This window comes from Pangasianodon hypophthalmus, chromosome 3, assembly GCF_027358585.1.
Source record: "Pangasianodon hypophthalmus isolate fPanHyp1 chromosome 3, fPanHyp1.pri, whole genome shotgun sequence".
NCBI classification, from domain to species: Eukaryota; Metazoa; Chordata; class Actinopteri; order Siluriformes; family Pangasiidae; genus Pangasianodon; species Pangasianodon hypophthalmus.
In genome coordinates this window covers 31005663-31028801 of record NC_069712.1, presented here as the reverse complement: position 1 = coordinate 31028801, position 23139 = coordinate 31005663, and the positions used below count along the sequence as shown (strand labels likewise).

Below are 23139 nucleotides of genomic sequence, written 5' to 3'. Positions count from 1 at the left end.
GTGTAGATTGTAAATCGTTGCCGTATGGCAACAGTGTGCAATGGTGGAAAGTATCATAATGTCTTGTTTTTCTTAGAAAACACACCTTTTACAGACAAATAATTATGCATGTCTTCATATTATTTAATGAAATTCATATCCACCCAGAAAGACACTGAATTTTGGCACAATTCTAAAACAAAAAAAAAATCAAGTATAACCAATTTGTATTTCCATTGTGGATCTTTTCATATCCTACAATTCAATCTAAATCATATCCTTCATTCTAACCCTCCATGCTATTTCCTAATTTCATCCCATTTCACCCCTTGTGAAAGTCCAAGAAGCAGTTCCTCGGAAGAGGAAGACGGAACGCTTTGAGCACTTGGTCCTCATAATGCCTTTGCAACAGAGTCCTAGCTAGCATCAGCTAATAAACTAATGAAATGTTTTAAATTGTCGTAAATCTCCTTATACTGACTCGTTATCAAGACTCATTTTCACTGCTGCTTTGTCCCTGATGTTGGTTTTTCTCATTTGCTCTCAACTTATGACCTGAGGACGTCACACTGTGCTTTTCTCAAAAGTTGTAGTTTTTCAACTTTTTGAAGCTCCGCTGTGACCTATTTTTTAAAAGCAGCCTCTTCCTGTAGGACTACATGTAAAACATGAGGAAAATTGCATAATGTGAAAGCAGTCTAATATACTTTAAGATGAATGACTGAATAAAAATTTCAGAGGTGTTTACAGGATTTACGGAAATGATTTTTGGGTGAGATAGACTTCCATTACTTAATGTAAACTCGATTAGTGTTGCTGTTCCAGTCCAAATATAAAAAAGTAAACATCAGACACCAAATGTGGCTCGACGACGTCTGTCAAAAAGTGAAAAATTGTGTCACTTTGATTTGTTCTTTAACCAAATGAATAACTGCAAAATATTCTTCAGCACTTGTTTTACTGCAGATGCTTGGATTGGATTGGATTGGATTGGACTTGTAAGTCTCTTTGGATTAAAGTGTCCTCCAGCTGAATTAATGTAATATAAATGTAGATATACACGTCAACCACGTAACAACCCCGCACCAGATACGTGCTCTTTTTCCGCCTGGTGTCATTCATCATCCTCATCCATATCTCATAAGAGGCTCTTTTTATTTCCACACAGACGTTCCTCCAGCTGTTCGGCAGTGCACGAGACGAGGCTTTGACTCAAAATGGCGCAGAGGACGGCTCCTCCTCTTTTTAAACTGTCCGAAACTCATTTTATACGACCTCATATTTCACGGCGCCGAGGCCATTTTCTTGCGGAGATACACTCCAGATAAGAGTTATAATCTATGTGTGATGGATGGGTCGAGCTCGTGCCTCTGACTCCGGCATGTACACACGTCACGGCAAAACGAAAGAAAATGGGAGAGCATGTGTGTTTGGTTAACGTGGACGTGTCGAGCGGCTGGAGTGTGTGTGTCTATATGCTTATTCAAATGAAGCACTTATCTGCACTTCGGTGTCCCCACTTGAGCAGAACATGAGATTCTGTCAATAGCATTCACTACATCCACTGACCTGTGTGTGTGTGTGTGTGTGTGTGTGTGTGTGTGTGTGATGAATAATGGCAAGCAGCAATCACAAGCTGTGGCAGGTATTTAATATAAGGATTAAAACACTTGGGGTGTGCTGTTCTAGGAAAATAATCAACGACTGGGTGGTGTGATGAAGTGGAGTTCCTGTTACTACTGATCCGTTGTTGATTATTTTCCTAGAACAGCACATCCTGAAGCATTTTATCGCTCTTATACCACAGCAATTTTATCAACGATAACAATTTTTATTTATTAAAGAATGACACATCATATTTTTATCTGTTTTAGTTACATTTAATGCAATGGAACATCAACAAATCAAGTTAGTTTGTGTTATCGTGTTATATTTTATCCGAGATCCTCTACACATCTACAGGAAGACGCTTAGTGCTGTTCACCAAATATTAACTGCATGGATGCCAAAAAAAAAAAAAACGCACTTAAAAAAAGTTGTGTTTTTAATGATGGGGAAAAAAATATTATTAAAATAAAACTATGTTCATTCATTCTATATATATTGTGAGGTTTTTTTTGTTTGTTTTGTTTTGCTGTGGATTTTTTGTTTGTTTGTTTTTGTTTGGGGTTTTTTTTGTTTGTTTTTTTGTTTTTTCTTCTTCTTCTTCTTCTTTTTTTTTTTAAATCTTAACTAGTTAGAAGTTAGTGGCTTAAGACATTTGCTTAGTTACACTTTCTTGTTCATCTATTGCTACCATTAATATGAATATAATTTGAATTCTTTAATGATTCTGTACTATTTCTCTCATTTTTATTTGCTTGATATAATATCAATATTAAGTACAATTACAAACATAAATACAAATACAGTATAAATACAAATATAATTTGGGACACCAAACCAGTTAATGAATCAGAATTAACTTGCCTGGTATAAATAAATAACTATATAAAACATAAATAATAAATAAACCTATAAATATAAATCTATAGATTTGGTCCAGGCGAGAAGATCACCAGTTTCCACGGCAACGGAGGAGGAGTTTGAACTCTGGCTCGTGACGACATGGACGGAAATGCGGAACCAGGAAGTTGAGTAGTACCGATTTGGGGCGTTTTTTTTTTTAATATCCCTACCTGTATTCGGGTAAATTCCGCCTTCTGCGCTGTACCGTTGGCCAGTCGTGGCAGTGCTCTGATTGGACAATTGTTGCTGGCGACAATCTGTTAGCGTATCATAGCACTAGAAGGGGAGATTACTTCTAGCCAATCCCTGAGCAGGAGGCGGGACTTGAACGAATATGGGTGGGGAAAGATAACGCCTTCTGTTTCGGACTGTCTCGTTATTTGGCTGTAAGTTGAATTGTTGTGGGACAAATAAAAACATTGTGTGTTGTGGAAAACAGGAATTGGAAGGAAGGAAAGGAAGCAAGGTGGATTATATTGTGTCACGTATCTTCGCAGCCTGGAAATAATGATTTAAAGGTAAAGAAAAGCGATTCGAGTGATGTATTGATGTATTGACAGGAGTAGAGATCACTCATGTGAATCAGGTTCCATAGCAAAACACATATCTGTATGTATATATTATTACATAGCTTATTGTTAAATAGTGTGAATACTGATTTCTTTCTGTCTTTCCTTGTCTTCTGTCAGGTTGCTTGCTCCTGTGGGAGATGCGTGGAGGTGGAGATGCTTCTGAAGCCATGGCCTAAATGAGGAACCATGCCCATGAAACTGGACCTGTTTCAGATATTTCCACTGGTGCACTGGTAAAGTTTGGCTTTGCAGTAACATCACTATTCTAAATTATGTAACACTCATGATCCACCCCTGATCAAGCCATGACCGCCTGATCTTTTTAAGTTTTCCACAGTATTTATTCCTTAACACCATTAAACCCCCCCACCGATCACAATGTTACTGGCCGAGCAGTCGCAGAAATGGTTCCCCACGCACGTCCAAGTGACCGTCCTTCAAGCCGCAGACCTCCAGGCGAAGGGCAAGAACGGCACCAACGATGCCTACACGATCATCCAGCTCGGGAAGGAGAAATACTCCACGTCAGTGGCAGAGAAGACGCTGAGTCCCATGTGGAGAGAGGAGGCTTCGTTTGAGCTGCCAGGGCTGCTGGTGGAGGGCAACCCTGAGGTCTACGAGCTGTGTCTCATAGTGATGCACAGGTCTCTGGTCGGGATGGACAAATTTCTGGGCCAGAAAACCATCAACCTGAATGAGGTGTTTGACAACAAGGAACGAAAGAAGATCAAGTAAGTGAAATTTGTGTTCTACTTTCTACGTGGGATGTTCAACAACATGAATCTATAATTGTAACTATAAATGGATAAAAAGTATTCTTTAATTAATAAAAATTGTAATCGTGGTGAATTGCTGTGGTGTAAAAGGAATAAAACACTTCAGGATGCGCTGTTATTGGAAAAAATGATCAACATAAGGGTGGGAATTGTAACTCTACAGCCAAGCTTTCTGTAAGGAGCATGTTTTTAAGGAGTCTCCAGAGTCAGTGCGTTGGGAGAATCAGTAAGTTTTCCGCCATGGGAAAGTCCTCATGACTTTGCACGTTGTTGTGTTTCAGTAAGATAACAAGCCATGTATTTTTAATCTTATTATTTTCATGAGAGAGGAAAAAGAGAAGCTGCTAAAGGAACCACTGTTTATAGCTGATATAGCATAAGTAATAACAGGAACTACGCATCATGTAGGACTGCAAATCACACCTCCCTGTCGTGGATTATTTTCAACCAAATGCACGTCTAATATATATGTGTATATATATATATATATATATATATATATATATATAAATCCCTGGTAGTATGGGAACCTCAGACGTACTCAGTGACAAGTATTCTTTGCATCAGTAGTTTTAATTTTTAAGGTATAAAAAGCAAAACAATTTAGCTCAGTATTTTGCAACCCTCGTTTCTGGATGGTCCACATTTTGGTTCAGCTTGGAACGCACTTACACCAGCTATTCAGTTTGCTTAATTTCTTTGATTCAGGTGTATTCGCACTTCGATATAGCAATGACGGACCATCTGGGGATTCCTGGATTGGAAAGCACTGACCTAGTTGACTGGAAAAGAAAAGGAAGGCTGCTGATGTGTCAAAACGAAGCTTTCTGTTGAGTCACAGGAACTCCCCACCCACTCTCCGACCTTTTCTAAAAGCATGCATCCTATTGATGATGATGAAGCCAATTATATTCATGCAATACCAATTATATACTTGTACTGCCGTACTTGACAGAATTCAAATTTTACCCCACCTTGGTACACCACCAGCTATAAATACACAGATTACCATCAGATGCTCGCTTTGAATTGGTGTTTTTCCCCACAGTAGTCGTTGCAGGTCACATCATGTAGACTGCCTGCTTTGTTTTTGTGACAATTCTGTTTCCTGTGTCAATGAGAGCGTACCTGATTGTTCAGAAGCAGCCCAACGACACTACTGAGAAAGTTTCTTCTCTTCAAATTTAGAAAAATGCCTAGTCAGGAGATTTCCGTCTGTATATGGGTCACAACAACAAACTGTTCAAAGAGAATATTCAAATTGTGAATATTCAATTTCAAATTAAATAGAAATTAGATGTTTTTTTATTCCTTCCTTGTACAAATAACCTGGAAGATATGTAGAACATGATCTTAGAAAAAAGGGTTAAGCCGTGGCCTTAAAGTTAAGCCATGGCCTTAAAGTGCAAAAGCTTATTAAGTTGCCGAGAAAGCACGTTCAGAAAACTGACTTCCTGATCAGGAAGTATTTATAGCTTGTTTGCATTTGGATGCACCAAATACATAATTAATAATAATAATAATAATAGTAATAATAATAATAATAATAATAATTTTATTGACACTGTATGGGCCACCTTACATCCTGGGGGCGGAGCTTTGTGAACGTTTGTCATGGGAAAAAAAGACTAATCTTTCCTAATGTGCATTTAAAAATGAATCAACACAGAAAAGAATGTATAAACATTTGAATAATTTTTTTTTTTTTTTTTTTTACCATTTTAATGATTCAAAATCATCAAATCAGCTGCTTCTAATCAGTTTGTAACTGTTACTTTAGAAAAAAAATGTTATAAAAAGATGATCACATGATAGCCAGGATATCTCTGAAAAATGTATTGTAATATATTTATCGTAATATCAGTATTATATAGTCACATGGTCCAGCGCTAGTGGGGAAGTCTTCTGAGTGCTGGTGAAGTTCCTTTTAATCAATGTTGGAAATATTTTTTATATTTTGCAAGAGTGTAATGTTCATCAGAAAGTGCTGTGTGGTAGGTCAGTGTTGCCAAACCTTGCTGTAGAAGCCTGCGTTAGTGCTTGTAGCTGCACAATGTAGACCAAAATAGCACAATGAGATTATATTGCAACATGATGGTATGCCTTGCAATACATTTCAACAGACTGGAGAATGTGTCATGTCTCACACTTTAATATCGGCCTGCATTAGTTTGGCCAAAACGAATAGTTCTTGGAACACACTTATGCTACAATTTATCAAAACCTATCTAGAGTCTGTGATATTCATACTGCAGTTACATCATCACAATACTAATTAAGAAGCAATATATCCTACAGCACTGTCAGCGCTACATGAATGTCGCTAGACGTTACCAGACTTTACACCACAGCAGCTCTGATAGCAGGTAAAGTTTACATTAATGTGCTTGTACCATTGGTATCGTTCCAATAGTAACAGTATACACAGGGACTTGTTTGATACTCTTTACATAAATGCGTTTTTTTAAGAGGCATTTACTTAACATTTATGGAAGGAGTCTCCAGTATCAGAGGTAAAGCTTTAAGTTTTCTAACACGCAAAAGTCTTGAAATGATTTGCAGTTTCTTAGAAACAAGCTGCAGAAGGAAAAAAGAAAGGCTGGTGAGGGAATGACTGCTTACAGCTGCTATAACATAACTGTAGAACAGGTTTTAACTTGGTTTGTGGACATTCCAGAACATTAAATGTAGCTGTAAATGGATAAAAGTATGTGTTGTTCTTTAATAAGTTAAAAATTGTAATTTTTGACAAATTGCTGTGGTAGCATAGGAATAAAACACATGCCGTTGTAGGAAAATAATCAGCTTGGAGATTGTAACAGTGATCCAGCTGATTAAATTTCTATAACAGCATGCCTCAAAACACACATCACAAGTTCCAAATTTGGTATCCTGGGAAAAGAAAATCTCAGCCAGACGTGTGTCATATGGTCAGTCAGTGTGGAAAATCTGAAGTGAAAAGAAGACAGCATGTGACACGCCTGCTCGAGGCTCAAGTCATAAGCAGATGAACAAGTTTGGTGAGGATAATTATAAAAACAATTCAAATTTGTTGCCGGTTTGTCTGGCCTCAGTGAATAGCAGGTGGATTATTCTCAGAGGGCCTGAGTTCAGAAACAGCCGCAGTCGAGCGTTCACACATCTGCATGTCTGACTTCCTGTTCATTCAGTAGAGGCTATTTCTGTTTGAGTTTATCTGCTTTGTTACTTCTATTAATAATCCTCATCTTGAACCCTGGTCTAGCTATTGGGTCTAGTGGGTGCCAAAACTTTGGCCCCGATTTGACAATGACCTATTTCTATGAGCATTATGACGTGTATTTGACGGAGAAAACTACGAAGCATGCCTGTAAGTCACTGTGGATAAGCGTGTCTGCAAAATGCTGTAAATGTTAATGTAGTGAGGAAAAAAAAACGAAAAGAAAAGAACAGTGTAATGAATTCTAAGCTGTTGACTTCTCAATTCTGATTGGTCAGGATGTGTTTATGATTTTCCTATAGCAAGCACTCCCGTCATGTTTTATTCCTTATATAAACAAGTGAATTCAAACGGAACTTGTGCTTTCAGCACTACAATTTATGTGGTTCAGCATGTTCTGTTGAAATTACGTTTAGCGTTGTGGTACGTCCATGAAATAAGTTAGTTCCTGTTATCACTTGCATTATAGCAGATAGAAACAGTCGTCCTCTCACCAGCCTCTTTTTTTTTATGGATTTTTACGTTTCTTCTCGTTTTCAGTGTTAAATAGGAAATAGGGCTGTTACATACTGGATTCTGTAAAATACCATCACTATAATGGACTTACACACACACTGCAGAGAGAACTGGGAGCTTTTTTTCCCCCACTCCTAAGATAAAGCCTGCTCTATTCAAAAAGCAGAATAAGACAGCTGGCTAACTAAGTACCTTATTTTTCTGCACATGTATGAAGGAATGAAGCGCTCTCACAAAGGCAGCTCCCATAATTCAGTTCACCAGAATCATGACGTTGGACAGAACTGTCACTCCGCCTGAGGAACATGTTTACAAACGTCTGTCTCACAGCTAACCTATTTCTTTACGCTGGTGATTAGTAGTTGTATTTTTTTATTTGTAGCCTCCCGAAAGACTTTTCCGAGGTTAAATTTATCATCCGTCATGCAAAGATCAGCCATGAATAACATGAAATGAGTGATATTTTGAGCTTAAATATAAGAGGAGGATGGTTTCTCAAGTAGTTTTTCTTTGGGGTGCCAATAGTTTTAAAACTATTGGCACCCCATAATTACTGTTTGATTTAGAGAGAATAATAGCAATGAGTCATTCCTTATAATATAGAAATATTATTACATATTATAGACATATTGTTCTTAATTTTATTTTTTACATTTTAAGATGCTTTATATCCTGAGGTTTGTTTATGCTGCAAATATTCAACTCCCCCAGACTTTTTTCTTTTTTTATGGTCCTGTTTGTGCCTAATGTCATTTTTATCTGGTTTTGTAACTGCTTTTTGGTTTTTCTTCATGGTTATGGATGACGTCTTTCACATGTGGAAGAATACAGTTTCTGGATCCTGAGTGCAGTTTTAAAAATTGGGCTTTTTGAATTATTGTCATTGGACACCAAATAATCTTGCTTCCTGTTTTGTGTTAGAAGCAAATACTGTCAGGACATTGTTGGGATTATTATTTGTGTTGGAGGAAAGGTAGCTGGAGGTGAAAATTTGAACTATGGTGTTGAAGGGTGCCAATAATTTAATAGTTAGTTTTATGTATTTCCAGGCAGCCTTGCTAGCCAGTGTTGGTCAGTTTACTCTTTAATAAATGGTAATGCTATTTTTAAACATCTAAGATGAGCAAGTGTTTAAGAGTAATTAAAAAAAAAGGCAAAAAAAATTCAAATGTGAAATCATAAAGTGTGATAAAACTTTAGGTAGTAACTGTAAGTTAAATATTAAATATCAACGTGCCTAATCTGATCACAGGGTTACTCTGACACACGGTGAAGGAGTCCATTTTGACATCGGATCTAATTATCACACACCTGCATTGGTTGAGTGTGTGAATTTTCCCAGCAGCCCGTGCGGCGTGGGAGGATTGTGGATCCGAGCTCGGCGAGGTTTATCTCGTCCTTGACGCCCACACTAGGAGAAAAGGACGGCCTCGCCTCATTTTAAAGTAAAACAAAAACATTGTGGCATTTACTATCTCTCACGATTTCGATATTTAAATACCCGAGTTTAAAAATAATCAGAGATTCAAGATTCTGTGAATTTTATTACGGTTTAATCTGAAGGCTGACTTGTGACCCAGGTCATAATGAACTCCAGGTCTGTTTTAGATATTACCGGATATTACTGATCTTACGGTGCAACAGAGAGACCACGCAATGCAATTTTCTAGAGAATGGGTCTATAAGTAATCAGCATCTGCTAAGCCAAACTGTCACAGAAATACCAAACCTAGGTTAGAGCGCGTGCTCGTGTGTGTGTGTGTGTGTGTGTGTGTGTGTGTGTGTTTGTGTGTGTGTGTGTTCAGGGTTTGTTTTTAATGCAGTCGGGTTAATCAGGTTTTGTGTATGATGCCTGGAAAAAAAATGCCTGGTTCCTTAAAGTTCTGACACACTGGTGCTACTACAATCTACAGTCTAAAACAGCTTTTTTAACTTACATACTAAAACAGATTTTTTAACTCAAAGCTCTTAAATGAAGAACGTCTAATACTAATATAGACTCTGAAAGAGGAACAGTCATTTTGGACTAGTTTTTTTTTTATTTTATTTTTTTTTATAATGCTGCACCATGTCAGAGCTTTCAAAAAGCTGTGACGAATGCCATCAGATCATTTCATAGAAAAAAAAAAGCCATAAAGGCCATCCCTTCTTGAAGTTAAGAGTGACAGACAAGGGACACTAACTTGTTGTGGATTGTTATGAATGTATAGAAAGATCAGGAGTTTCTAAAGCCTGTATCCATGTTTTGATGGGATGAATACACTGTTCACTACAAATCCATCTAGAATTCAAACGGGTTTTACAGTTTGTCCCTCTGGGGAAACCCTTAAAGATTCTATGTAGAACCAGACAACATATGGCTTTGCATTCATATAAGGTTCCCAGTAGAACATATTTTTAAAGTTAACCCTCTAAGGAACTCTTGGAGAACTCTTATACTAAGATTGTATAAAATTGATGAGTTCTGCGAAGAAGAGTTCCTCAAGGGTTCTTTGGATAAAGGATTACTAACGGATTACTTCCAGGGACCCTCTCAAAAATGGAAACCTTTTGTTGTGGGTTCCTACATAAAAAACATTTAGTGTTCTCCAAAACTGATAAGCGAATGACCTTGGAGGGTTTTAGCTTTTTATACAACTGCAGGGAAATGCAAGATCAGTTTCTAAAGCCTGCTACAGTGGTTTGATAGAATAAATATATTCTTAGAAACAAATCCAATCAGGTCCTTTGGTTTGTCCTTCTGGGGGGAACTCTTAAAAATTCTATGCAGAACCTGACAGCATATGGCTTTGCTTTCAGATAAGGCTCCAAGTAGAAAATCTTTAGAAAATCTAAAGTCTAGAACGGTTCAAGAACTATCCAAGGAACCATTTTATTAAGAGTGTATACAAATGATCACTGTCCTGCAAAGAAGGGTTCCTCAATGGTTCTTTGGATAGTTAACTAACGTTATGTTCTACCAGGGATTCTCTCCAAAAGGGAAATTACATAAAAATATTGAGTTCTCTCTCCAAGAGTGACAAATGAAAGACCTTCAAGGGGTTGTAGGGGTTATGAATGTATAGAAATGCAGGATCAGAAGTTTCTAAAGGCTGCAACACTGTTTTAATGCAATGAATATGCTCTTAGAAACAAATCCATCTAGCTTTCAAATGAGTTCTTCAGTTTGTCCATCTAGGGGGAACCCTTGAAGGTTCTGTGCAGACCCCAGCAACATATGGTTTACTTTAAGATAAGGAAGTAGAACACCTTACCAAATATACTTAGAGAGAAGAAAATCTATCTTGCAAATAACTGTTCAGGTTGCTAGGCGGAATTTTATTATTTTTCTTGAGTGAACGCTTTATACATTTTGCGAAATCGTTGTGTGATCATATAGCCAAGACGTAATGCTTTTTTCCTTGCTTAAGCTGTCAGTTTGATGGCGCTTTGGCTTGAAACAGTGTTTCTCACCATCACAGCGTTTTAAGTGATTCAGCCTGCATCTGAATTGGTGAAAGTCTGCCCGAGCGCCTTAAACAAGCTGTTACAGCAACATAATTTATGTTGCTATCCAGAAATATTCTTCTTTTTATAATCTCCCGATGTTGGCGTGAGGAGTGAGGGGAACAAAGGCCAGATTTGTGCAAATGTCACCTTCTCTTCGCCGAGTTATAGCATCAATCACATTACTTCCAGGGGAGAAAGCAGAAGAGGTTAAGCAAACAGGATCTGGGGAATGGGGGGCGTCTTATTTCTCGTTCTTTATGTGCCCCGAACCAACGCAGTTACCAGGGAATTATGTTTATCCCCGCTATAATATGCGTTCTCAGGCATTTCAAATGGACTAGTCTGTGGATTTAGGTGAAGTGAAATTGGGTTTCTCAGCAGACAAACATATTGCCCTTTTGTATTTTTCTTTTTATGAATTATACATTGGCCTTGGAAGAGGCGCTTTCCATTGTGGTACTTTTGATGAAAAAGGGGAAATGAAAGTGTGATGGGCTGTTTCCATTTTATTTCATGAAGCTGAAGTGCTCTTTTGCTCATATAAGATGAGTAATTCACTGCTCTGTCGCACACAGAGGCTTCTCTTGCACTGATGATCACTTGTTTTCTAACTCTGTAGCACATTGTGCTTTTTTTTTTTCTTTCAGAAAGTACAGTGGTAATGTTGTAATGAAATGCTCTAACAGTTCCAGTCTGTAGACCAGCATGAAATTTTGGGTTTAAATGGTTTTCCCTTGCAATTAGACTCTAGACACTTACGTAGGACATTGGGCTAATTTGTTCGTTTTTATACCACAGCACTGTTGAATTCATGTATGTCACTGTAATGTAAATCGCTATGGTATAAGAGGAATAAAACGCTTCAGGACATGCCTCAAGTAACTCTCTGTTTTCCTAAAGCAGCATGCGCACAAGTGTTTTATTCCTTACATAAAGTATTTTTATGATAGTATTTCAAATAAGAAAGTGGCAAGTAGCACTTAGTTACACTCGGACAACACAGTGTATATGCTGAAATTTTTTTTTCTATTAGTTTAACAGAAATAAAACATTTAAAATTAGTCTAAAATGAGTACCTACAATTAATATGAATTAGTTTTCTTAAATGTATAGTGTAAAAACAAAGGTTTCTTTTCACACTGCACCAGTCATACTGCTATATCATCGTAATCAGAAAATATGAGATTCTGGAGTTTTAATATAAATATAAATAATATAATATTAATATAAATAATACCAATATATCTAATGTATATGTTTAATCTTTTTTGTTCCTGTTCTCCTCAGCTGGTACACCCTGGATTCCCGTCCAGGCAAAAAGAAAAAAGAGCGAGGGAAGATCCAGGTGAGCATCCAGTTCATGAGGAACAACATGACGGCCAGCATGTTCGACCTGTCCATGCGCGACAAGCCGCGCTCACCGTTCTCCAAGCTCAAGGACAAGGTGAAGGGTCGTAAGCACGACTCGGACGCCTCTTCGGCCATCTTGCCTCGTTCGGCGCAGTGCGATGCTGAATCCCAGCTTCCTCAACATGTCTCAGATCAGAAACCTCAGCGCACGGCTGCTGCGCTGGAGCCCAAACCCAAGCGCTCGCTCCTCACTGGGACTCAGAAACTCTCAGCTGCACACTCCATGTCCGATCTAGTAGGAACGCACTTCAGGCCCAAGACGGACTCCGTAAACTCTTTGGAGGAGAGCGGTGAGACCAGTGCACATCTGCATGCATTCTCATTCCCTTTCTAGCCTGGGCATGCCGAGGAATGTCCAAATGTCCACTATCAACTCACTGGGTTGATATTATTATTATTATTATGAAATGTATTATTAAATAATACATTTAAAACTGAAACACACCCATTTTAATGCATAAAGGAGATTTTATGCATTATTTATTTATTATATATAGATAAATTATTTATAACCCTGATGTAACTGCAATTCAGAAAGTGAGTCAAAACATTCTGTTAAGATGTACATATATATATATATAAAAGATAAATCAGATCAAGATTTGACCCTCAGTAATCTCAAAGCAGACATTTAGTGGTTGCTATGGTATTCCATTTGGTTGCTAGGGTGTTGGTAGGTGGTTACTATGACAGTGGTTGCTAGGATGCTGCTAGGTGGTTGCTATGTTACCCAAGGTGGTTGCTGTGGTATTCCGTGTGGTCACAAGGTGGTTGCTACGCTATTCCATGTGGTTGTTATGGTGGTTGCAGTGCAGTCCCAGGCAGTTGGTAGGTTGGTAGCTAGACAGTTGCTATGGAATCTCAGATGGTTGCTAGAATATTTATTTGTAGCTGTCATGTTCCAGGGAGTGGCTAAAGTGGTAGTAGATAGGGCAATGCATTTCTAATTGCCTCCAGTATATTTAAAGTAACACAGCCGTAAGATGACCAGCAAAACATTCTCCGTGTATTCTTTATGGGAAAAACAGTTTTGAAGCGTTGCTATGCGGTAACTAAATACTTCTGATCTTTCCCAAAGCACAAGCACCCCATTCCTGTATGGCAGCTACTGAGTTTCTAGGGTCTCTGCTGAGTTTTGTGATTCTGTATCAAAAATTGTGGCCTGTGAAACCAGTACAAATTAGCGAATAGAATATTAAGAATTAGAAGAAGAAGAACAGTATGTTGGCTGTGTCAGCCCAACAGAACTAGCTAGCAGGTTTAGCTTATGTTTACGTCGTCATTATATCCAGTTGCTGACTTTTTTATGTTCCTGATTCAGGTGGCGTTCCTCCTCACCGCCGCTCTCAGAGTGAGATGCCTGATTACCAGGACGGCGAGATGGCGGGTGACCCGTTTCTGGAAATTCCACAGAAATTCGCCACGCTCCCGCGCAACCGCAACCCCTTCGAGTCAGACCAGGGGCAGCTGTGGGACAAAAAGGAGAAGAAGGAGAAGGTCAGCTTGCTGGAGCGCGTGACGGGAAAGAAGGAAGGGAAGAAGACGAGCAACGGAGGAAAAGCGGGAAGTTCAGGGGACCTTCGCTCCCCAAATCCTTTCACCACTGAAAGTGATACTAACCCCTTCCTGCCACATCACACACCCAGGTACAGTGTGCACAATTTTCCTAAAAACTGTTGTTGATGTCGTCCTTCTACAGGTATATGACGTAGAAGGTAAAAGGTCAAATTGCGATTCACAGTCATAAATAAAGATCTCGGTAGGCGTTGTGAGTAGTGTTGGACTTTCTGAAAGAACAGAGGAGATTATAATCAGTTTGAAATCGAGAAATATGCAACTTTTCTTCCTGTGGCTGGAAGAAAAAAAAAGTTCACTGAAAATCTGATAAATCTGACACCAGAAACCCGCTGGTCTGGAACCAAAGAACCTGTTACGTCAGGAGTTGAAGAATAAGGTATGTTGTTGCCACGATGACAACTCAAGGTACTTTTTACGTGAACAGCATGGTTTAAAAAAAAAAGAGAGAGAGAGAGAGAGAGGGAGAAGACAGAGTCAAAAAGAATTTCCACATTTCAGTGTAAAATATGTGCGAAATGTGGTCAATGAATTTTACTGGTAGTTAAAATAAAAATAATTTGAAATATATTGCAATCACTAAGAAAACCTTCTTTGCTACATACACCGAATAAATAGGACAATATCTTGATGCTTTAAATGGATGCTTAATGAAGAGAAGTGTTCTCAAAGCCAGAGGGGAGATCTTGCATTAAGGAACTCCTGCATCTACTTACATAATGATGTGGTAGAAACTTGGGCTAGTTCTGAAGTTTGGCAGATTCCCTGGACCGGCGTCAGGTGCGGCGTCGGGTTCAGCGTCGGGTCCAGCGTCAAGTCCAGCCTTGTGCCCCTGAAGATTACGAAGATTTTTATCAGCTTCATTAGGTTCCATCCAGGCAGGCCGAGCTAACAGGAGTCTTCCGAGCCCCTGTAATGATATCTGATAGAGAGATAGACAAGTCAATTAAGCGTTGGACTGCAGGCTACTCGTACTCTGCAGAGCTTCAGGTCAAAGGTCAGTGAAGGAACAACATCTTGCAGCGGAAAATGTGCTTTTAACAGTGTAGAGACGAGTCAGAGTGAGCAATAAAGCTGTAGATGGACTTTTTATCTAGATACAGTCCAAAAGCGAGTCCATGAACAGGATCTCTTTGTGATGATTATTTTTTTCAAAAATTGTCGAATTGTAATTCTCCAAAAAAAAAAAAAAATTGTCACTACTGATTTAAGTAAAACATTTGTTACACTTGTATATTCATACTGACTGAAATCAAATGAGATGCCAGAAACACACGTACACATGTACACTTACCACATTTTTTACAACAGTTTGGGATATTCCTGTATTAAATAGGATACTCGATACACTAAAAGTAACATGTAAACGTTCAAGGTTGCTCAGTTACTGTTACCACTCCAGCGTTGATTATTTTCCAATAACAGCACATCCCAAAGTGTTTTAGTCCTATTACACCACAGCAGTCTGCCAACAATGGCAATATTTATTCATTAAAATAACGACAAGTTGTAATATTTAAATGTTTATAGTTATAGTTAATGTTGTGGAACGTCCACGACACAAGTTCCTGTTATCACGTACATTATAGCAGCTATAAATAGTCATTCCCTCACCAGCTTCTCCTTTTATCTCTCTCTTGAAGTTAGTAAGAGAAAGACAGCTTTACTTCTGACTCTTACAAAAGCACTGACACTGGAGACTCCTTCCAAAAAATGTTAAATAAATCCAAGCTACTAGAGAATCTATAATGTATTACAAGTGCATTAATATCAGTCAACTGATAAGAATGATTTTGGATCCTCATGTAGTCCAAAAATGTCTAATATTTTAAAAATGAAAAATATATTGAGAATTTCCTCAACAAAATGACAAAAATGCCATGAGACAAAAATGACTTTGGATATTGTATGCTTATAAGAAAGGTAAAACTAAAGTAATGAAGGCGTTAATGAAATTAAGGCGCTGTGTGGTCTAATACGGTTCACAAGAATTTTGTGAGAATTGTTCCTGTTTGAAATTCAATCAGAAGTCTAAACTGGTGTCTTTATTGTGGTCAGTGACCAAAGTGATTGATAGGAAATAGAAAGGCAGTTTTCTGTAACAGCGTAGGAGGTGACAAAGTGGCAAGCTGCTCTCCATTTCCTGTCTGCACTTCATGTGTCTTTTCGATGACAGGTTTATGATCATACATACACATGTGTGTTTATCCTGTATGGCAAAATGCACTTTCATTATCAGAGTGAGAGAGTGTGTGAGCGTGTGTTCCTCTTGTCCTGTTTTGCAGTGATCACGCAAAAAAACCCATCAGCAATGAAGACTTGAGTAAGAAAAACGTTTCTCCGGAGAAAAAACAAGGAAAGAAGACCACAAGAGAGTCTGTAAGTTTTTTTTATTATTAATATTATTATTATTATTGTTGTTTTGTTTTGTACACACACTGGGTCTCATTTAACTCTTTATTTACCTTTGAATAAAATTATGTGTAAATGTGTGTAAGTGATGCTGGGAGTGTAATTTGAGGGCAATGTTAAATATATTAATACAACATGTAAGGAAACACCACGGGGTGTGCTGTTCTAGGAAAGTAATCAACGACAAAATGGATTATTTTTCAATAGCAGCACATCCCGAAGTGGTTTATTAAAGACCTACTTGTACTTTTTATTCATTTATAGTTACATTTAATGTTATGAAACAAGTTAGTTGCTGTTATCACTTAAGCTATAGGAGCTACACATAGTCATTCCCTCACCAACCTCTAATTTTTTCTCTCTTGTAAAGTTAATAAGACCAAAAAAAAAGCAGCTTGTCATGTTACCAAGAAAGCATTTTTAAAGACATTAGATTTCTTCTCGCATTTCTCATACAGCACAAATTTCTTATGTATCCCCAATGTATGTGAGTACGATGTAAAGCCGCCAAATAGTGAGGTTTTTTTTCTTCTTTTATATTTATATTGAACAGAAAAAGTTCCAACTTGCCAAAACTTTTAATTAATCGTTTATTGGACATAGCAGTAGCCGATGCAGATCTCTGCCACGGTCTCACTCATGACACTTCTCTTCGAGTAGCATTTATCTAATTAACAAGAGAAATAGCCAGCCATCATCTTTGATCTGCGTGTAATTTGAAATGGTGCGATGTTATTAACGTGTTTCTGCTTCTTGTCCTTCCTAGTTTTTTTTTTTTTTTTTGCTACCCGCTGAATAATTGGGACACTGAAGACGATGTGCAATTTGGTGCTGATGTGACAGGTCAAACTGCAGGCAGCGTTAAACAAGGGCTTGTCGTAATTGTAATAATGGTTAATGTCATTACGTCCAGCGCGGAGCAGCGTTTAGCTCACCAAGACAGACACCGAAATGTTGTTTAAATGGTTACCAGTGCTGAAAATGGCTTTCCTAGCGGCACGTCTGCGAAAGGACCCAATTAAAACGCGAGGGGGAGGATGCAGGGTCGTGCCGTTTCAAAGGACTCGGGTTTTACATTTCCCAGCGCAAAGGCCCTCATTAGCTCCAGTAATGAGACAACTGGAGAATGCCAAGTGCAGGTCTTATCTCGCCGTTTCTCGCAGATCCGCTCGTCAGCGCTTCTCCGGTTCATGGTCGTTCCCTCGCCACTTTTCTGCTTCACACAGTGTTGTTTCTCTTTCACTTCACCAGTCCTCCTGTCTTTTCTTTTTTTTTTTTTTTTTTTTTTTTTTTTTTTTTGGTGATGGCTTTCATTTGCAGCTTGAGGTTTTTCTTGGCTAGCACACGATGGTCATCTGATGCGATGTCGGTGTAAATCATGACAGTTTTACTTGTAAGTGTTGGATTCGAGGTTAACAAAAGCAGGAGCTCGTCCAGCAAACATTAACAAGTTATTGCAATGCTCTTTTGTAATCTTTGCTTTGGCAGTTTTATGAAGCTCAAACAGTCTTTGTTGTTTCCCCAGGGAAAAGAAAAGGAATGTCAGTAGCTTTATCTTTATTATTGTTATCGCATGAGGCTAATCTTAATTGTTGCTCTTGTCAACTGAACGAGTCAAGGTCCTGGGTCAGGCGAAGGCTCTGAGGAAAGGCCTACAAATCTGAACACTCATCCATCTCCCATAAACACTGAGGAGCGAGGAGCTCCTTAATCAGCCTGAGAGAGAGAGTACCTCCCCATGAGTCATTCGTTTAAAGCGTATCAGTGCATTTTAATGAATTAACACATTTATTTTCATAACACTCATAACGTTCTGACACGTTATTATTTTGTGCTGAGTTATTAACTTTGAGTTATCTTGACGCTTTAGAGCTTAAGATGCTTAAGGGATGTTGTGAATTTTTCCTACATTTTTCATACCCTTGAAAGTTTTATTTAAAAGTTTTATTTGGTTTCTGTGGTATACATCTAATTATACCAAAGCTGAATGCTTGATTCTGATTGGTCAAAAGATTAGTAGTAGTATATAAATGCGCTCGTTCTAATAGATTATTGTGTCTATAGTAACAGCTTACAAAAGAAATATGTCATATACGCTGGGTGCTCCAAACAGATTACAAAACAGATTATAAAACAGATTACAAGACAGATTACAAAACAGATTTACACAAAACACACAAAAACCATGCGTATTTAGAGTTACTGGAAGGAGTCTCCACTGGCAGCGCTTTGTAACAGTTAGCAGTAAGCTGTAAATTTTCTGACACTAGAGTGAGGTTAAGATGGAGGACTTTGCTGTTTCTGGTTTCCCGATGACCAGGAAAGTTGCGTGGTTTTGTGGTTTCTCTGTAACACTACAAGCTGTGTTTTTTTTTTTACTAATGATGTGTGAGGGATGGTGAGGGAACGACTGCTTATAGCTGTTAACATAAGTGATAACTAACTTTAGATGTAGCTATAAATGGATTAAAAAAAAAATCAATGTGTTGTTTATTAATAAATAAACTTTTAGTGTTAGCAAATTGCTCCAGTATAAGCGGAATAAAAGACAAAGAACACAAATAAAATTCGACTTTGTTTTGGTCACACCAACCATTTGTTGATTATTTTCCTATAACATCACATCCTGAAGTGGCTTATTTCTTACTCACAGACAGTGAGAGACAGACATGAATTTCCTTTCTCAGGTATTCTGTGAGTTCTATACGTGTTTATTTGGTATGCAGGACTTCACTATGTTGCTAAAGTTGGGCTGAATCACAGGTGTGACTTGTTCTGCCACTATAAATAATGACGTCATGATGACGGTATCCCTTGAAATATTAAAACAACACCATGAATCGTTGCATGCCGTTCCAGCTGTCGTCTTTGTGTTGTTGGAGTTGATCTGTATTATCTCTTGCTCTTTATTTCCTCAGGAGGCCGATCAGCTCCAGAGCAGCATGGCGGCGTACAGCAGCCTCTCGTTCCAGGAGGTTGTGCAGGAGTTGATCAAGCAGAAGGAGGTTGTGAAGAAGAAGGACGCGCACATCCGCGAGCTGGAGGACTACATCGACAACCTGCTGGTCCGAGTCATGGAGGAGACGCCGAGCATCCTGAGGACGCCGTACGAGCCGAAGAGGAAAGCGGGCAAGATCTCCAAGAAGTAGACGTTGAGCATAGCGTTGTATCATTATAAACGGTACAAGTAGTGTTACAAAAAAGTTACAAGAAGCAATTCTGATTAACGGTGATCTCGTAATCACATACTTCTCTTAGTTTACATGTTAATCAGAATTCAGTGACTCAGATTGTATGACATTTTAAAAATTGGTGACCAATTGAAGGACTTTCGTGCCAATGCCAAACACTGGCTAAGCTTTTTATTATGTGGTCTCTTGTTTATACACTGATATTTGTAAATACATTGTTGTGTCATTTGTGTGGCGGTGTGGGAGAACCCATCGGATGTCACTGTAGCCATAAAATAAGAGGAAACAAATCTGGTTTTGGTCAAAATCTGTCTATAAAAAATACTTTAGCATGGAAATGTTTTATTTACTTTTAAAGCGTGCCTAGGATTTCTGCAACAATCATCTTTAACAAACAACGTTACAAACAGTCTGCATAAAGACGTCACTAGCTAAAACCTCGCTAGCTAAGTGTGATGTCCTCACACAGTGAATGTCAAGCTTTGATCGAGTTGTTGGATAGCTACATGTCATAACGAAATGGACAGAATCTTAAACAATTCAGTTGATTAGCGGCTGTCAAGATGTCCCTGATGCTCCTGTGCTACAGTCGGATTCAAATCTTTACATATAATTTTACAGTACAGAGAGACAGAGAGAGAGTCAGATAGTAGAAAATGTCAAAATTTCACATGTGAAGGGTTTGACCAGGCTGCTACACAAATATTTACAATTTCTTTAATTTTTTTTTTTAGCTAGCTTTAGATATAAGAAGTGTGTTTAAGAAGACCAACATTGCGATCACACCGAAACTGACTGTGAGAGGCTGATTTTACACAATATGAACAAACATTTAATATACTTTTTTCTTTCATAATGCACTTCACTTCATAAAGCCTTTTGGTTAATGAATCCTATTCATACTCAACAGTACTGTTCCCATGTCAGTCTCATCTTTCACCTTTGTGGGTGTGTGAGCGAGCATAACGTTGTGTTTGGAGGTGATCAGTTGTTACAGGGTTGCGAGTACGAGTGATGTCTGTTGTGTTTACTAGAAAGAGCGTGTAGTTTACTGTGACACCCAGCCAGCAGGGTTACTACACTGTTTACTATGGAATGGATCTGAAACTCGTCTACCGTCGCTCCATCCGTTCCTCGGTACGAGTGGTACATCACTGCTGACAATGCTTCAGTTACAGATACAGAGGTGCCAACATTTACGATTTAGCCGTAGAATTTACGATTTTTGATCCTTGTTACAAAAATACGAGAGACGCCTGAAAACTATTTCAGGTAAAGCAGCAGTTAAATGTGAATAAAATTCACCTGGCGGGAAAGCCGATACACTGAAGGGGAAAGGACGCAGGAAGTGAAAGTCGCCATTACTTTCGCTTCACGCCAAAGTTATCTAGTGAAATCTGATCTGCGAATCTTGTGAGCCAGTAGAAAACAAGTGAGCATGACTGTGGTCTCTGGTGGGAAAAACAATAGAGAAGCTACTCATTATTAAGTAGCCGAACTTTTGCTTCACGTCTGAAAAACAAACAAATAATTAGATGGAAATTTGCAGTCTTGTCAACCAACATGCCCTAGAGAAATTATTTCTCTCTCTGCCTCCTAGGATTTTCTTGTTAGAAATGTCGGCACCTCTGCAGAAATGTTATCACTACTGTCAGTTATTCATATTACTGATGATTCTTTGAGCAAGTACTAAAATCGTAATTTTTTTTCTCGGTACTTGTTATGAAACAATACACTGGACTGATGCACAGTTACACTACTGAGTATTTAGCCTAACGCTGAATGAAATAAGGCTCATGCTACTAGGATTCTTTAAAATTCTGTACATTTTAACTGTACAAGTTTAAATTTAAAATATACAAAATTCATATTAAAATTTCTCTCTTTTTTTAGTTTTCATTTGAGTGTTGATTGGCGGAAATGTCAACAACTGAAACTGCTTGTTTACTTTTTTGAAGGTTCGCAGGGTAGGTTGGTTGAATGTTGAATTAAATTTGAGATTGAACTTTGAAATGTGTTCTGCTGCCAAAATTTGCATTTGATTTTTTTTTTTTTTGGGGTTTCATTTTTTCTTTTTTTTTTTTTTTCTTTTTTTTTTTTTTTTAACAATTTTAAATATTTTAAGTCAAATTCAGTTTTTACATACAAATGCAAATAATGGAATACATTGTATTTCAAAACTTGATATACAACTTCAAAATATAGCATAACATTTTTCCAAGTTACAAAATTAGAATTCAAATCCTAGTGACAAAAATTCTAGCTGTGACTTCGATGGATTAAACAATGTTGAATTGTCCAAAATTGTTTATGCTGGCATATCTGGGATGACGTGCGCATTTTCCAAAGATCTTTTAAAAGACGTATGCACGTTTCCCAGTTAAACCTCGGCCTGTTGAGTCTGACTCAGACTGATGTGCCAGATTTATGAGAGTGAACATGAAGTAGTAACACGAAACCATCTTTTAACCCGTATGTTCACCCCATCAGACAGCGTGTATGACCCACTGTCATTGCTTGTGTAGGTGATTTATTAGACTAAAAATGTCTTTAAAGTATTCACAAAGTATTCAAAATTCAAAAGTTACTTTTCAAAATTAAAAAAAATTTACTTTATGCCCATTTTTGATTATTATTAATATAATATATGCACTTTTAATTAGGTACTTAAATACAATTAGATAATGATTTTGTAATTTGCCACTAAAACATGTAGATGATTGTTTGAGGCAAATTCACTTCATTAGCTTATTTGTTTATTTTTTATTACAGTGTATAGATTGTTATAGATGGTTGGCATTTATGTTTGGGGGGATTTTTTTTACACACTGTTTTATGGGCTAATGTGAAATATGTGTTTTATGGTTGAAAACGTTGGATAGTGTTATATCAAAACATCATATGACTAGATCATAAAGTTATAACTTACGAACTAGCACCAAGCAGAACGCTGCTGAGGTTTAAACCACTATTTTAAACCACTATACAAGTCGTACCGCTAGCTGGCCGCTGTGACGGTAGTGGATCCAAGACAAACTTGTAGTCGACTAAATATCCAACACTTAAGTAATTTTTGCTCTTGTAGTTTCATTAAAACCAATTTTTTGAAGTAAATGGTGATGGTAGCACACCCTTAGATTATCATCGGTTGCTTGTAATAACATTATAATTTATTTAAACACAACATATTTACAGATGTGGATGCTATTTCTTCTGCAGCTGTATATTTTGTGTAATCATGATTTTGGGAATATATTTTTCCTTTAGTTGTGGTATTTTTGAATCAAAAGAGTTGTACACAAAGCTGCAAAAAAAAGTAAATAAAGTCTCACTTAAATAGAATGGAATAGGTAATTAATATTTATAATAAAATGAATATAGCACATCTTGAATGGACAAACAAGTATTAAACAAAAATGGAGCAGTGAACTTTAATCTTTGATTCATTTCTTTAATTTAAAAGAACTTTAATCTCCAGTTTGAGGAAACGCCACTGGCTTTTCACTCACTTT

The 23139-nt window shown here is 37.7% G+C and overlaps 1 protein-coding gene across 2 annotated transcripts; it reads left to right on the top strand.

Moving 5' to 3' along the window:
- The first annotated feature begins 2773 nt into the window (after positions 1-2773).
- LOC113542166 (rab11 family-interacting protein 2) lies at positions 2774-21704 on the top strand. Of its 2 annotated transcripts, XM_053232841.1 has the most exons (7): positions 2774-3005; positions 3177-3292; positions 3387-3790; positions 12327-12739; positions 13771-14095; positions 16310-16403; positions 19355-21704. In XM_053232841.1, exons 3-7 carry the CDS (start codon positions 3438-3440, stop codon positions 19583-19585), a joined length of 1416 nt encoding a protein of 471 aa, XP_053088816.1. In that variant the 5' UTR covers positions 2774-3005; positions 3177-3292; positions 3387-3437; the 3' UTR covers positions 19586-21704. The 2 variants fall into 2 exon arrangements, with proteins under 2 accessions (XP_053088816.1, XP_026795321.1); XM_026939520.3 differs by having other exon boundaries at positions 3177-3790.
- Positions 21705-23139: the final 1435 nt, after the last annotated feature.